General features: G+C 39.8%; 1 protein-coding gene and 1 pseudogene across 4 annotated transcripts in view; both read left to right on the forward strand.

The window, feature by feature from the left end:
• Positions 1-18,359, forward strand: part of pde8b (phosphodiesterase 8B) — a 57,519-nt gene that overhangs the window by 14,235 nt on the left and 24,925 nt on the right. For all 4 annotated transcript variants that reach the window (XM_035521257.2, XM_081704046.1, XM_035521258.2 and 1 more), the window contains exon 3: positions 16,799-16,989. In XM_035521257.2, coding sequence (XP_035377150.1) covers positions 16,799-16,989 — 191 coding nt within the window. The remainder of the gene's footprint in view (positions 1-16,798; positions 16,990-18,359) is intronic.
• Positions 5,257-13,139, forward strand: LOC145652966 (uncharacterized; annotated as a pseudogene).

Here is an 18,359-nt window from a genome sequence, read left to right on the forward strand (position 1 = left end):
CAGTCCCCCAGGGGGCTGAGGTTTCTGGTACGCTGTGTGCAGTTGACTGCTGCTTCTCACTGGTGTGACTGGATATAAAAGCTGTGTGTGTTAATCGTAAAGTGACCTTGGGTTCCACAAAAGCTGCCATATAAATAGAACTTCATTCATTCATTTATAACATCTATAATATTAATTCGTCTTTTCTCTGCAATTTCACTCTGGATTCACTTTCCTCTCTGAAGTCTTCTTGAAGGCAAAAATGACCTTGGATTGTGTTAGAGTCTGAGATGGATCATTTGATACAGGCTTTGATACTGTAGCTGGTCCATTCAAATCTCCAGAGAATTTGAAGGTCTATGAAATATTTACGTAGCAACATTTGATTACATTTTTGAAATGTACCTTATGTTGTTGTTGTTGTTGTTGTTGTTGTTAATGATTTCTGTGAGAGCACTTTAATTCTGAAAGGACATGGTAATAGATATATTTAAATCTTCAATGTAATATATGTAAATCTTCAGTGTAATATATTTAAAGCTTCAGTGTAATATATGTAAATCTTCAGTGTTAGTCCAGTAAGCAGAGGGTTTGGTAAATACTCATAGGCACTGAGCATGACTGCACATCTATACTGTGATATCCAAGTATGTGCTTTGTGTATATTTATCTCTGCATCATTAATGCGTCGAATGTATGTGCTCATTGTGTTGTGTTATTAAACAGAGATCTCATCCTCTGCATGTGGTGTTTTGTGTATACTGAGTTGAATATATGCGCTCAGTGTGTTGTGTTATTGAACAGCAATCTCATCATCTGTATGTGGTGATTGGTGTAACCTGGTGCTATCTGTAGGTGGGTAATGTCAATTGAAAATTAAATGATGATTTTCCTTTGGTTTCTCTGGGTCAGTCATCGAGCTCTGTATATTTTTGTGTTTTCTCTTATCTGGCCCAGAGATTACAGCAAATTGAAATATACTTTGGGGAGACATAATCTCCTTCGTCATTCGTGTGAGGTGTTAGGCTTCTGGGGAGATCTAATGAGGTGAACAGGTCAGACAACTAAACACCTGTCAGTGCTGTTATAAGCAGGATCCTGGATTATCTCCCAGATTTAGACAGATTATTCTGAGCGCGATTGGAATGTCATTACATGGTGTTATGTGTAAGTCGAGTTGTGTAAGCGTAGTAAATAATACCCCTTGCTGCCACCGGGGGTACACAGAAATTTGCAGAGCCGGAGGTCTCTAGCACTGAGAAGCACTCATAAACCAAGAGAAGTGTGTTAGTTAGATACCAAAGCAACAGCACTGGTGATCATCATTTACATCCAACAATATGAACCACTGGCAACCAAGCACTGATACTAACGTTATTAAACAAATCAGGTATTGGCCAGACGTATGTGATATGCACTCTGTCATTTCTTAGCCATTTCTTAGCTCTTCAATGGAAGCTCATTATTCCAGAATGTGATAAACATCAAAACATTGTGCCCATAAATGTAATAATTATGAATGTGCACATTACTGAGTAACGTATTTGTTAAAGGAAATTACCAAGTGTGAAATATGTCATGATTTATTTTTCTGTACTGTTGTATGTCAGTATAAAAGTGGTTAGAGGACTTTTCAAAACAATTTCATACTTTTACATTATTAACAATTTCATGTAGGCTAAACTTTAAACTAGAATAATGCAGTTAAATATGAAATGAATAATAAGGGTGCCTAATTTTAAAAATCCTCAATTTAAACATAAGGAAATAGCTGGCAATTAATTGGCTATTAACAAATATGTCTGCAATTTGGAAGTATTTTACTCTTGATACAACTACTAGTAAATTGTAATATTTGCAAATTTAAAGTTTAGGACATGGAAGTCAACAGCAAAATCTAATACACAGCAAAATCTTTTGTGCCAAATGAATGCATATTGTCTGGCAAATGTGCATCTTCAACCTAACAGTGCTAACTATAGTGGTAAAAAAAACAAACAAACAGCTGAAGAACAAACAAAGCAATAGGCTCTTTCCCACCATACTTATACAATGTATAAGCATTAGTTCTCTTTGTGTACTTTCTGAAACCCGCATATCTTAGGTAATGTTAAAGGAAAAAAATAACACTGACTGCAGAGTGGACCTCCAATTACTTTTCTGTGCAGTGCATGGAAAGCGCTCTTTATCTCAGATGTCAGGAGTCAAGTCACTGTGTTTAAAGTATACAGCCTGTGCCACCATTCAGAATCATGCAATAAAGGCATATTTAATTGTTTGATGGGGTAGGTGAGGTCAGATAAAATACTAAACTGAAAAATGTACTGACAACTGAGCAAAAATCTTTTTGTAAAACAGATACATGTAAGCATATTGTCAGTTCAGGCTAGCTTTGAAGTGGCCAGGCTAATAGCTAGCAATGGAAAACCTTCACAGGAGAGTTTCTGAAGCAGCGCCTTCTATTGTCAAGATGTGCCCAGAAAGGATTTGCTCAGTGTTGTGAGTCTGTCCACACCATTAACAGAGAAATAATTGAAAGCGGTCACTCTCGTCCAATCACCATACAATGTTTGCAACACAGTGCTTGCCGGTAGATCAAAGCACGTAACTGGAATTCTGTTATGACACTTGTGGTGTCCTGTGTAAATTTCATTAAAGCTAACACTTTTAACCATTGGTAGTTTCAGGGTTTTTTGCCTGAATTGAATGCTTATGAAGATGCGCTGTACCAAACAAAGATCTGCTGGTTGAGTCATAAGTGAATTTTGTAATTACCTGTTCCCCAAGATCATTACATTTATGCTGTCCCAACGTTGTACTGTAACTTACTAATGCAGAATGGAAATGGAACCTCGATTTCTTAATGGATGTAACAGCTCCAAGGCTCAGGAAAAGTCACATAGAATATGCATTTGCAAGTAAATGCATTTGAAGTAAAATTGGGACTCCTCCTTAAACATGTAACAGGGTGAAAACTTTTACGATCTCCCCATTACTCAGAAATTGTCTGCTGCAAAGCCACCACATGCATTTCCTTCTGATAAGTGTGCTGAGACCCTGGAAATGTTGCCCAGTGAATTCCGAAAGCTTCATGTCCATGTGTTGTCCAAATTTTGCAGTCACCAAGGCATCCAACCTTTCCAGAGCCATTTTGCAGCACATGTTGATTGTGCCAATTTACCAGCTAGAATTGGCTAAATTATAAATTTTTGACAACCTCAATGATGCATTCAAGTCAAACACTTTTGTCTCCCCCAAGTAAGATCCCCTACTCAATTAAAAAAAAACATGCATACAAAATGGCAACCATTTTTGGGACCATCTGTGAGCAAACTTTTTCAAAGTTGAAACACCTCAAATCTCCAACCAGATCCAGACTCACTGATCCACACCTGCATCACCTATTACCTGTGCAGTTACAAACATGGAATATGTTACTAGCCAAATGTGGGCTCACAGTTTACACTGATTTGTATGATGTAAGATAATAATGCAGACATGTTTATCACCATGAATTACAAATATAATGCTACATAACACAAATAATACATCCATTATGACATAGTAAGTTTTCTGTATTTCTTTCACCCATTGCCTGCGTCCCTGAAAGAATGAAAAACTGAGGTAGACCTTTTGGTTAAAAGTTTTGAAGAGCCCTGGTGTAGAGAAAGAGTTCCACAGTAATGGTGCATATTTGCAAAAAGCTCCTACTGATGAGATGGAAGTGAGGTGTTCAGCTTTCTCTGTGGAAAGTAATCTTGAAGAAGACCAGTGAGGTATAAAGAAGTTCAACCATGATGTGCTTTAAATGTTAGGGCCATATCTTGAAATCTCAGTAATCAAGGTTTGTTATTAACCAGTACATGCGCCAATGTTTCTGTATGAAATGTTGAAATGAATTAATTAAGTCTGGAAATATTTTTAAGATGAAAATAACAGGTATGAGTGAGTGATTTCCATGGACGGAGTACTGTCTAAGATGACACCAAAGCGTGTCGTGTAATGAGGCCCTAAACATGAGAGAATAATTTTAAATAAAATATGAATATTGTACAATTTTGATATACTGGATTTCTAACCAGTCAACTGGACCTCAGTCTTATTAAAGTTCAGGTTCAGGAAGTTATAGGTCATCAAAGTTTTTATCTCTGCTAGATATAATATGAGTTGAAGGTAGAGAAGTCGCTATTGGCAGTGTGCATATGTACAGTTGGGTGTCATCGGCATAAAAATGAAAATCAGTATAAGACCAAAAAGTTTTAAAAGTTTGTAAAATAAACAAAGTTGTGTGGTGCAGCAGCAGCTGCCGTATCTGCTTGTGTTGGCTCAAGCAGAACTGGATGTACTTGATGTGTCTGAGCAGATGGAAAACTGTTGTTAAAAGTTGTATTACCAAGTATTGACAAGTATCGACATAACTGTACACTGTATTTTGTAGGTTTATTTTAGTACTGAGCATTTTCAGTATTTTATTACTGACGTGTATATACGGTATATATTGCAGTATATATACATTTATACATATAAACTTTATAGTGCAAAAGTTGGTCGCAAGTGTATAATAATAAAATGATTTTGAGCAGAGTGAAAATTACAAAGAGACACTTTTTTGTTTGTTTGTTTGTTTGGTCAATAGCCAGGATTGTGCATCTCTACAACCAAGCCACATGATGCCATTACTAATCACAGAGCTAATCCACTTTACCCTGCTCATGTGTTATGACTGCTAACCCACTTTTAATCTACTTTTGATAACAGTAGCATTTTAGTGGGTGATTTTCATGACCAGACAGACAGCACTGATACAGATTATTAAACTCATATTTTATAAAAAGCAAACAGAATGGGAATGAATGGTAAAGTTCAGTTCTGAAAGATGGGGAGGGATGGAGGGAGGGAGAGAGAGAGGTGGTTAAAAAGAGAAAGACATGGGGGAAAGAAAAGAACTGTAAAATGCTCTGTTGAGTGTGAGGGCATTTGCTAGTTTTTATGTTTTTATGCCTTTTTGTCTTCCTTCTAGTTCCTCTAGTACTGTAATGAGCTTGAGGCATCAACGCCTGCAGCTGACTGATCCACACCAGGTGTAGTCAACACACACTAGGGTGGTGGAGAGGCAGACACACACTCTGTTTATGTCTTCTCTAAAACAAAGTCCTAAGGCATTCCTGAAAAAACCTGAAACAGAGTGAGCAGGATAAACAGAGAGGAGGAAAGTCCAAAAGGGAGCAGGAAAGGAGACTTGACTAATTGACTAGGGTTTAAAGCAGATTATGTAGCATGAGGTTAACTGTGGGTGGGTATGAATCTCTTCAGAAACAGCTCCACAGGATGTTTCTGCTTACTGTAGTGAAGGACGGCACCCAGTTGGAGAGAGGGTATGTGTGAGAGAGTGTATAGTGAAGCCATCCTTTCTGTGTGAACACAGTGTAGGGATGCCAGGACACACACACACTCACTCACTCACTCACTCACTCACTCTCTCTCTCATCACACCCACCCCCAACCCCAGGAGTGAGAACATTGCTTCTCACAGTTGGCACACTGTCAGGAGAGTGAGTGAGTGAGTGAGTGAGTGTGTTTATGAATATCCAGATAAAATATTTTTATTTAGTTTACACTCACATTCAGTTGTCAAGGCTCAAGCTTTCTTTAACTTGAACTAAAACACTGAAAACAGCAAACCAAATACAACTCTCCCCACACACTAACACACATGCTAAAAAATCTCTAAATGTGATCCAGGGCCCAGTTTAAGTCCTACTTACATAAATTTCATCCATTATTTATGATCTATGTTTATACTCGTAGTGGGGCCCAGAGGAAGATGGATTCTCCTTTTATGTCTGGCTTTCCTCAAACTCCTTTCCTCATGCTGTCTTTGGGAAGTCTTTCCCTTTCACTGGTACCTTGTTCATTAATGATCTAGGCCCACATTTCTGTCAAGCTGCTTTGAGACAATCTCAATTGTAAATAGTGCCGTATGTAAAATAGTGATTTAAGTTATGCATTTATTATGATGAACTGCAAATGGAGAAAGTGACAAAGGGTGATGCCTGATATCTTTATTAAAATGCTTTAAGTATAATTATAATTATCAATTTTAATAAATTCCATTTCATAAAACGTTCATATTTTGTTATAACAGTTATACTTGCAGGCTTGATATTCACTGAAGACGCCTGTATAATAATCACACAGCCTTTGAGAGTTTGCTCAGACAAAGCAGATTGATTTAGCTCTTGAAGTCATAGTGATATTTTGGTTTATTTATTGCATTCTTTCCTTTCCTTCATTATATCAGATACCATGAATCTAAAATTAGGATAATGTATTGCTGATCTTTGTGTTCTATAATGTCTAAGAATATTTCAGTCTAATCCATTGTTCCTAAATGTCAGTGTGCACAAATAGATAAAGGTTCTAATGTGCTCTTCAGGTCTGCCCCAAAACACCAGTGGATTCCTACTTTGCATGTCATCACCCATATAAACAGATGGATAAACAGATAAAACTGAATGGCCACTGTGGTTAGACCTCCTATGGCCTTCAGAACTGCAGAAGGCCTTCCTTCTGCAAGAGCCTTGGCCCATGCCATCAAGATTGCTGCGCAAAGTTGCCGCAAATAAAGATGGATATGCTAGCATGCTCTGAACATCCCATTCTACCTTGTTCCAGAAATCATGTATAGGATTAAGATCTGGGGATTGTGAAGGCCAGGGAAACAAGAAAAAACTCAATGTCATGTTCATGGAATCAATCCATAACTTTACAATCCTTGTGGCATGGTGAATTGTCCTGGTGAAAGTGTCCTTCTGCTATAAGGTAAACAGCTGCCATGAAAGGAAAAACGTGGTCAGTCATGATGCATAGGTAAGCTCCACTGTCCAAATGTCCGTTCACGGGTATCAAAGGACCCGGGGAGTGCCCCAAAAAAAAAAAAACATTCCCCACACCACTGACATCTGACATCTGAGGATAATGCCTTGTTCGAAGTCACTCAGATTGCTCGATTTTCCCATTATAAAGTGGATTCACCCTGAAACTGATGCACGGAAAAGTTTCTCACCTGATTTTATGATGCACTCCAGGGTCGTGTGACTAATTTCCATGCAGGGAACTTCCAGTCGTGAAAGGGCAGGTGTCTCTAATGAAGTGACCATTGAGTGTATGTATGCATGTAAACACACGATAAGATGTAAAATGTCCTGTGTCACACCATTAGTGTTTCTTTACGGCCCTGCTCACTTCGTGCTAGAAACCTCAGCATCTCGAGCTCTTCACGGTGGTCATTATGCATTCACTTCTCTTTGTCAGTGTTTTGCTGAATTGAGCCCACATCACCTCCAGAAGGCTCAACAGTGAGGTCTGGTATCCCAGCCCCACCCCTCCAAACTCATTTTTATTAAACCAACCTCATACATCTCTTTAGATGCAAGTCCAGACTAAGGCCGGACCCAGCTTCACTAACACTATTCATGCAAACTCAGTGACACAATTTCCTCTCCAATACACTGCCCCATTTGCACAAACATAATCACTTTGTATCACTACTAGACAGAGAGATTAACCCCCATGCGCTTCTTATCAAATAAACCTGTTAATTACATCTCATTATGTCTCCGTGTATGTCGTCCCTGCGAGAAAGTAACCTTACATGCTGAAAAGATCTGCTTCAGCACGCCAACCCCCGCACATCATTTACAGCTAGGCTCTTCACCTTCCTACTGTCCAAGGTTTTGTTAGTTCAGGAATCGCTCGAAGCAAAAGTTTTACGTGATTCATATCCATTGCCCACAACTCTCTCTTTCTACTAGAAATCGCACGATACCAGGTAGCAATCCAATACCGAACATTTGAATGTTGCCCAGTATAAATACTGATCTGAAATGTTTTCATTAAAAATCACTCTGGAGCTGAAGTTTAGTTGTTTGGGGGAAATGTTTTCTGAGAGATGTATTGTATATGCTACTTTACAGTATCACAGCACAGCCCCCTACTCAAAGACTCCTCCCAGTGTTTCCGTGTGTGTGTTTGTTGCCACACCCATCCCATGTGTCCCACCTGGCCATTGTTATGGCCCTTCTTAATGCATGTATTTAAAGTCCTGTTTAGTTGGTAATCTCTGTCGGTGTTTAACCTCCTGTATGCTGTTACCAGCCGTTTTTTAGTGTTGAGAGTCCTGTTTAGGACTTAAGTTCTGTCATGTTTACACGTAGTGTTGTCACTGTTTGTGTTGTGTTTTCAGTTTTTCTTACGTGTTATAATAAAATCTGTGTGTGTGTGTGTGTGTGTGTGTGTGTGTGTGTGTGTGTGTGTGTGTGTGACTCTACAGCCCCCCCCCCCAGACGTCTCCCTGTGTGTGTGTGTGTGTGTGTGTGTGTGTGTGTGTTCGTCTGTATGTCCACGCCATCCCCATGTTTCACACCTGCTCCTCATTTTGTATCGTTGTTGTGCCTGAATATAAGTCTCTTGTTTAAGTGTGGATGTTGACGGTGCTTAACCTTACGTGGGCCTGAGTGCTGCATTCAGTGTTTTTCAGAAATAAACGTATCGTTCTCTTTCCCACGACTTGTCCCCATCCTGCTTAGCCTCCTCTCGTCACAGAGACATGGCTCATCTTTGCGCTGTGCTTCGCCTCCCCAACGTTACATACAGATTTCATGAACATGACAGATAATTATAAATAATTTATTTAAAAACAAAAAACAAAAACACTTTGTTTACAAGGCTAAAGCATTTCATTTTTTTTCCTTCCATTGCCTTACAGTCTATGTCCCTCTTAGTCAGATGATATTTACTGCCTTGGTCATCACCTTCTTGGTCCTCTCCCTCAGCGCACATATGTGCACACACGTTTTCTCTTTCTCTCACTCACTCACTCACTCACTCGCACTCTCTCTCCCTCTAACTATCTATTTCTCAAAATAGGGTACACACAGTTTGGAAAATATTCATACATTTACATTATGTAAATTACACATTTCTATTGCACATTTACATTCTATTGCAGGCCTTTGGATGTAAAAATTATATATATATATATATATATATATATATATATATATATATATATATATATATATATAATATTCTTATTTCTGTGGTAAGATGTACACACTATATGTATTTTGATGCACTTATCACTTTACTTCAGTCCATCTGTAGCACCTAATAATATTTGCTTTATATTGCTATATTATGAATCCTTATCTGTATTGACACTGCTGTAATGCAATATGTATGTTGTTGTTATTCTTAAACTGAGGTACTTGTAGTGTTCAGTGAGCAAAGTATTTCAGTATTTTATGTTCCTTTAATGTCCCTGTTGACATTGTCCATGCTTTAACAATATTCACTCAGTCATTAAAAAAAGCTCATCATTCATCATTTTAAAAAACAAAATTCTTGTTTTCCATAATTTTCTATTAAAGTACAATAACTTTTTCTGCCCTTTAAAATTGCTGACTGTGCTGACCTGTAGGTTATCCAGGATAAATGTATGACATACTATAAAAGTTCAGAGCTGGCTAACCTTGGAAACCAAGGCGAAAACAATGCTATTGTTACGATGGTGTCATAAAAGATCTGCTGTAATTGTGGTAGTCAGTACTGTAACACAACAAATGTTAATGCAGCCAATGGGAATACAACGTTGCACTTGTATGCTTTCAGCATGTCAGTTTTACACCGAGTTCCTGTTGCCATTGTGGAATTTCCATACACTTGTCTCTGCCTTAGTTTGGATTTGTACATGTGGCAGCAACCCGGCATCGGTACGGTTGCTGTATTTCCTCCCATAACTGAGCCTTTTGGAGCCAGGCCTGGTGTGATGGTTACTGCGCCCCCCACAGGTGGCTGTGCAGCAGTGCGACATGGTGGCCTGAAAATTCAGTTTCACATCTGCGCCTGTGTGGAATTTCACAACTGGGCGCTGTGGTTCCCCAGTGCAGCCCAAGATGAAAGAGTGTTGAACTTTCACACACACCATCAACATCATGGCAGTTTCTCTCCTTTTCATTCCCTCTTTCTCTGGATAGTTTCCTCATCACTGTCTGAAAGAGGGATAAATGCTTCTTGTTGCTAGATTCTACCAGTTCATACACCCACCCACACACACACACACACACACATAAACACACACACACACCCACCCACATACACACACACACACACACACACACACACACACATACACATACACACACATACATCCACACACATACACACACACACACCCATACACACACACACACACACACACACACCCGCACACACCCACACACACACATGCGCGCACGCACACACACACATATACACACACACCCATACACACACACCCATACACACACTCACCCACCCACTCACACACACACTCACATACATGCACACACACACACACACACATATACACACACAGACACACACACTCACTCACACACACACACACCCATACACACACACCCACATACACACACAGACACACACACCCACCCACATACACCCACACCCACACACACGCGCACACCCACGCACACACATGCGCGCGCACACACACACACCCATGCACACAGGCGCACACACGTGCCCACACACACACGCACACACATGCACACGCACACACACACAAACTCTTACTTTCTCACTTGCTCATTTCCCTTTTTTTACACAAGCCCAGTCAGGACCCTACAGATGCACACATCCATATCCCCTCACAGAGACACTCACACACACACACAGGCATAGGAACACTGGGAACATGTCCCTACCACTTTCTGAAATGGCTGAAATTGTCTGCATCACTTTTTGAAACTGAACTCTGAAAATATTGTGTATAGCATGTTGTAATACTTTGTATTTAATATAGCTTATTAGCAAAATCAGAAAATGTTCAGTACTTGTATTTTATCTCAGAAGATGCTGAAATAATTAATGCAGAAAAAATAACACTACATGAAAGAAACTATTTTTTTAATCGAAAGAAATAGGAAACAGTTGTACTACAGACGCATTTTAATTAATGGTCCTTGTATTCTTGTATTGCTCAACAGCAACAGGCTTGACAAATGCAGCCATAATACCTTCTGTGAACCTCTTCCTGTCAGTCCAAGTGCTGTGAACCTCTTCCTCTCAGTCGCAGTCCTGTGAACCTCTTCCTCTCAGTCCTAGTGCTAAATTCTTTTTAGTGAACACACATGCCTGAAGACATGATTTGAGGACTTGAAGGGAGCACACATTTGAATATGACACCCAATTTTTTTGTCCCCAGCATTTTTCAAAGTAAAGTTGCACCCATGCATTTACTCACACACTCAGGCACACATGCGCACACACACGTACGCACACACACACACACTCTCACTCACTGAACTGATGATGCAGTGGGATAGTACACAGTATTCTCCAGCAGATTGTTGGTTTTGGGAGGGGGTCAAACATCTCTAGACTGCCATCCCTTGCTCAAGCAGAGGGGAGGGGTGGAGTAGAGTGGATTGAACTTGGTGGAGGAGAGCGCAGATGAGGGTGGGGAAGAAGAGAGGCAGAAAAGCTAATATATTTGTGGGTTTTATCTTCATGTTTGTCCGTCTGACAATTAATGCGTCATTTGCTCTTATTTATACTGTGGGAAAATATGCGGAGATTCCAGAACTTCACTAACTTGCTCTTGGTGTTACTTGCATTGTTGATTCACTTGTGTATTCTTTAACACTTCCTTCAGATATATTTCTGACAAATATGATTTAAAAATAATATATGAATAAGTTTCTGCTTCCAGCCCTACAATTTAGTCCAACCAGGACACAATGGAAACAGCAAACCCTCTTAAGCACTAATATCAGGAGCACACATATCAGGAATAACCAGGGTCTCCTTGTCCTAGAATTAAATTGAGGGTGAATTCAGCCTCCCAAGGTCATGAGAAGGACAGGTTTGTTGAGACTGCTCTTGGTTTGGTTGCGGTTCTGGCTGTTGCCATCTGAGAGTTTGGCAACTGCCTTAGAGTGGAGGCCAGATCTGCTCTGCTCATTGTTCCTGGGTGATCCACCTCACCCAGGTCTGAAGCAGTCTCAGAATGCCAGCAACTACAACTACTCAACAACTATAACCACCCTCCACTTTGTTCAGATCAAACTCTAGACTGTCTCCATGGGTTCTAGGACACCATACATTCTGTACATTCTTTGGAACTGTTCTGGGGTTCTAGAATGCCCTACATACTGTGTAGGTTCGGGACAGTGGTTAAGGTACTTCACTAGTAATCTGAAGGTTGCCAGTTCAAGCCCCATCACTGTCAGGTTGCCACTGTTGCCCCTTAATGATCAGTTGCTCAAGTTGTGTTTAGTCGGGATTGTAAATCGCTCTGGACAAAAGTGTCAGTCAAGTCAAATGTATATATTTAGCACTTTTTACAACAGATGTTGCCACAAAGCAGCTTGACAAATGTCCGAGTCCAAACAGTGGCAAGTAAAAACTCGGACCTTAGAAAGTGTTCGACCTATCTCGGAACTAGAAGTACAAGCTCTGCCTTAGGGGAAGTTAGCAAGCCCTCAACTCCAGCACTACAGCCCTTGCAGCAGAGCAAATGGGTGACATTACGGCAGAATAGCCGAGCTTTGGCTCGCCCACAGGAGCACCACACATTCCCAATACGCCTGTCCAACAGGTTTGCCCCACTCAGTGAAGCACCTGCTGAGAAGTCTGTTGAAAGAGCTCTGGTTATAAAGGACTCTATTTTGCGACACATAAATGAGCTAGGCAGGCATTTAGGGACACCAGCAGCAGTAGTTAGCTGTATACCAGGAGCCAGGGCGCCAGACATTGCAGGAAATTTTAAGGTCTTAGGCAAGCATAGGTTTTCTAAGATAGTTATTCACACTAACGATATATGCCTTTGCCAATCAGAGATTACTAAAAATAATATTGAAGAGGTGTGTCAATTAGCGAAGGTGATGTCTGATGCTGTAGTATGCTCTGGTCCAATCCCAATGCGGCACAACAATATAACGTACAGCCAGTTATCTTCACTGAACTGCTGGATGTTCATGTGGTGCTCACAAAACAATACAGGGTTTATAGATGATTAAAACACATTCAAGAGGAAGCCTGGCCTTTTAGGTCAGGACGGTATCCATCCTCTCAGGGTGGTATCCATCCTACCATAGTCTTATAACAGACCTAATTAACCTATGACAATCCAGAGCAGAGGCCATGCAGCAGACAAAGAGGCTAAACCAACCATCTGCTGGTCGCTACGTGACATCACTCAAGGTTCATCTTATTGAAACTCCTAAATTGTATTAAAGTAACTAATTTACAGAACACTGCCTGTGCATTTCAGCTAAAGCTGGGCTTACTAAATGTTAGATCCCTAACATCTAAGTGAAATCCTAACATCATAGATTTAATGTACTTTGCCTAACAGAAACCTGGATCAAGTCAAATGAGTACATAGTTTTTAATGAAGAATGTCCTTCTGGCTATGTCTAACTGACCATGGAAGCAGCATTGCAGTTATTTATACTGACACATTGGGCATAAAACAGAAAGCTGGTTATGATATGAGTCCTTTGAAATAATTTTTACTAACATAAATGATGTAGCCAGTGATAAGCCCACCCAGCTTCTTGCACTAAATGGCATCTACAGGCAACCAGGACCCTATTCAGAATGTATTAATGAATTTGCAGATTTCCTCTCTAATCTAGTCACTCCAGTAGAAAGAGCCATTATTGTTAGTGATTTCAATATTCACTTTGATAGGTACTTTAGTTCTATATTAGAATCAGATGGCTTCACCCAATGTATAAGAGAACCAGACACACTGTTGGACATACAGTTGACACAGTACTGTCATACGGTGTAGACAGAGAGAACGTAGTTATACTTCCCCAGTCAGATGCCATCTCAGACCATTCCCTCATTTTATTTGAACTACATATGAGCCGCAATATAGTAACCTCGCCTCACTATCGTACCAGATGCACGATCACGTCAGCTACTGCACTAGATTTAGTGTGAATCTCCCAGACTTATCATTTGCAACTAGGATTCCCTAAAACTTTAAGGAACTTGATCAATTAACTGAATGCTTAGAATCAATATTCCTCTGTACACTCAATGATGTTGCTCCACTTAAGAATAAAAAAAATTAGGAACAAAAAATTATTACCTTGGTATAATGGTCACATTCAAAATTTAAAGAAAAACACTCAAAAAATAGAACATAAATGGTGTCATACTAAGCTTGTAGTCTTCCAGCTTGCATGGAAGGAGAGCCTTCTCACGAGCATGTGCACAGCATCAGGACCTCCAGACAAGAACCTCCAGAAAACCCGGAGACTAGACATTAATTGCTTACTTTTTTCATTTTGCTATTAATGATTTATTTTTCTCTTAAAATTGTTACTGTTGTGGTGACCTTTGTCAGCCAAAGGAGGACTGACTGTACAGAGGGGTTTTCTGCAGTAGATTTTCTTATTCTTGTTTTTTTTTGTTTTTTTTTATTGATTTTCTTATTCTTGGTACTAGTAAAGAGCCTGCACCTTTTGATCTAAGCAGATGTGTTGGCAAATGCTATTAATGTGAATGTTAATGTGACTGTTCTGGGTTTCTAGAATACCATACATATTGTGCAGGTTCTGGAAGTGTTCTGTGGTTCTAGAATATCAGACATGCTGTGTAGCTTCTGAAACAGTTCTGGGGTTCTAGGACCTGGATGGTGGACCGTGCAGTTTATTCTAGCCTACCATTCTGAGCTCCAGCTACACAACAATCATTTTCAAGTTTAGTTGTTTTCTTGAGCAGATATGGAAGTGTGTGTGTGGAAGATGGTTTTTTTTTTCTGTTCACATCAGTCTTCCTGCAGGGAACTAAGCAGACATTCTTGTTGACAGTGTGCGTGTGTGCCTGTGTATCTGACATGGGCATTTTGACTCTCATGTATCCCAATATGCCAATATTCAATTCAAACTCATTCCACACAATTATTACTGCCAAATATACAGTGGGTGAAATATAAGTATTGAGCACGTCACCAATTTAAGTAAATATATTTCTAAAGGTGCTATTGACATGAAATTCTCACTGTCTGTAACAACCCATCCAATCCACACATGCAAAGAAATCAAACCATAGATGTCCATTAATTAAGTTATGTGTACTAATGAGAAATAACACAGGGAAAGAGTATTGAATACGCTTACTGAAATTTATTTTTACGTTGGTGATGGCAGCTTCAAGACACCTCCTGTATGGAGTAACTAGTCGTGTGCATTGCCCAGGTGTGATTTTGGCCCATTCTTCCACACAAACACTCTTCAAATCCTGAAGGTTCCCTGGGCTCCTACTATGAACTCTGAGCTTTAGTTCCTTCCACAGATTTTCAATTGGATTCAGGTCAGGTGATTGGCTGGGCCATTCTTGCAGCTTTATTTTCTTTCTCTGAAACCAGTTGAGAGTTTCCTTGGCTGTGTGTTTGGGATCATTGTCTTGCTGAAATGTCCACCCTCGTTTCATCATCATTCTGGTAGATGGCAGCAGATTTTTATCAAGAATGTCTCGGTATATTTGTCCATTCATCCTTCCTTCAATTATATGAAGCGTGCCAGTGCTGTATGCTGAAAAACAGCCCCACACCATGATGTTCCCACCTCCAAACTTCACTGTTGTTATGGTGTTTTTGGGGTGATATGCAGTGCCTTTTGACCTCCAAACATGGTGTGTTTTATGGCATCCAAAGAGTTCAGTTTTGGTCTCATCTCACCAGACTATATTCTCCCAGTATTTCACAGGCTTGTCTAAATGTTGTTGAGCAAACTTTAAATGCGATTCAACATGCTTTTTCTTCAGCAATGGAGTCTTGCGTGAGCGTGCATACAGGCCATGGAGGATGAGTGCATTACTTATTGTTTTCTTTTAAAAAATTGTACCTGCTGATTCCAGGTCTTTCTGTAGCTCTCCACAGGTGGTCCTTGGCTCTTGCACAACTCCTCAGATAATCATTTTCACTCATCTGTCTGAAATCTTGTGGGGAGCACCTGGTCGTGGTGGGTTTATGGTGAAATATTGTTCTTTCCGCTTCCGGATTATGGCCCACAGTGCTCACTGGAACCTTCAGTAGTTTAGAAATTCTTCTGTAACCAAACGCCATCACTATGTTAAGCAACAATAAGGTTGTGAAGTTATTGAGAGCACTCACAGGTTTTACCGATCATGAGATGTTTTTTGTATGGCACCTTGGTAATTAGACACCTTTTTATAGAACCAGTTGATATTAATTTGCACTAAGTGGCAGGATTGCTTTCTAATTAATGATGGATTTCAGCTGGTGTTATGACTTTCCATGGCTTTTTGCACCATACTGTTCAATACTTTTCCCTGTGTCATTTCTCATTATTACACATAATTTATGGACATCTATGGTTTGATTTATTTGCATGTGTAGATTGGATGGGTTGTTACTGACATCTGGTGAGAATTTCATGTCAATAGCACCTTTAGAAATATATTTACTTAGAAAATTGGTGACATGCTCAATACTTATTTCACCCACTGTATTTGAATGTACATAGGTTGAGAAAGAGTAGTAATGTACCAGTTGTTCCTGGAAAATGTTAAGCTCATTTATAAAAACTCTTACATCGCTGGAAAAAAGCAGTACTGTATGAAAGCTCTCCTTCACACCACTTTCTTCTTTAGACTCAGTATGTATCATAAGCAAGAAAGCATCACATATATTAAATAGCATTATAACATTACAACATGTAAAGTACATTTTTGTGTATGCATGTCTCCATTCTGTGGTGGCTGTATGTGAATGCAGGTGTTGCTGGTGTTTGCTAAGGAGGATGGGCAGAGTGATGCGTTTTGGTGGGCATGTGACCGCGCTGGATTCAGGTGCAATATTGCCCGTACACCTGAGTCTGCTGTTCAGTGCTTCCTGGACAAACACCACGAGATCATCATCATTGATGCAAGACACTCACGCCATTTGGAGGCTGAATCAGTGTGCCGGTGAGACATGCGTGCACGTATGTGTGTGCACGCACACACACACACACACACACACACACACACACACACACACACACACACACACACAGAGAGAGAGAGAGAGCCAGACAGACCAACCTGGGCAATTCATGGATCATGATTATATCCACACAAAGATTATCCACATAAAACATCAAGTATCTTTGCCCTAGACACATTGAAAATGGATTTCAATCCAGTCACTGCAACCACTTCAAGAGGTGCTCTGATTTTGGTGTAAATGCATCCGTCTCAGCTATATTTTTTTTCAACAAAAGCCCCTCCCAGCACATTACATCATCTGATGAAAACATTCAGGATCCACCCAAAAGCAGAAATGTTGGTGTCTGCCTCTAACTTTAAGAGTATTAAAAACACCACACTGAATTATGAGCTACAAAGTTATTGTTTAAAAGTATAGTTTAAAGTTATTGCTCTATATGGCAATTATTGTGGCTAAATATAGATGCAGTTCTCTAAGTGTAAATTCATGTGGTTAAAGTCTTATCAAGATATCAGTGCAGATATAAGGTGCATGACATGACCAGGTATGAATGGCTCATGTCAGATACAGTGTGCTAAAGCACTGAGATGATGAATATTTAAAATGTTATCTAATGTTCTTACACACACACACAAATACATGCATGCTTTCCTTTTAAGATGTAGGCATTCTGTTGATGAATCTGTTATCCGTCAAAACTGCACACAAATTGAGCAGAAAAAAACAACAGCTTTTTATAGCCCACACACATTGACACAGACTCCTGTTCACTCTACACACATCCACACACAAATAAATACCCGTCAAATAAATACACTCGGATTCACAATGATGTTTCAGTGGCTTGGCATGCAATGGATTGACAAAGTGCTGCCAAACTCTGTGTGTGTGTGAGTGTGTGTGTGTGTGTGTGTGTGTGTGTGTGTGTGTGTGTGTGTGTGTGAGTGTGAGTGTGTGTGTGTGTGTGTGTGTGTGTGTGTGTGTGTGTGTGAGTGTGTGTGTGTGTGTGTGTGTGTGTGTGTGTGTGTGTGTGTGTGTGTGTGTCTAAGTAAGCAAATTCAAGTGCATGTGAACAAATGTTCTTCTCTCTGATGTGATCATGACATCATCTCTACCCTTCATGTTTAAAGTATATCTGCCTTGAAAGCCTTTTCAACCTACCACTGTTTCCATTGCACACAGACATTAAAAGTAAACCATACAGAGATTATTAACACACTTGTGTATGTATGCTTACATAATAACATATTCCAGTGGCTAAGATGATGAATATTTGTGTGTTTGTACATTTTTTTACATCTAGACATTAGACCAGCTGTTGATACGTGTGGGTTTCAAATGCATGTTT

This window comes from Electrophorus electricus, chromosome 21, assembly GCF_041902795.1.
Source record: "Electrophorus electricus isolate QZ-2024a chromosome 21, ASM4190279v1, whole genome shotgun sequence".
Classification (NCBI taxonomy): domain Eukaryota; kingdom Metazoa; phylum Chordata; class Actinopteri; order Gymnotiformes; family Gymnotidae; genus Electrophorus; species Electrophorus electricus.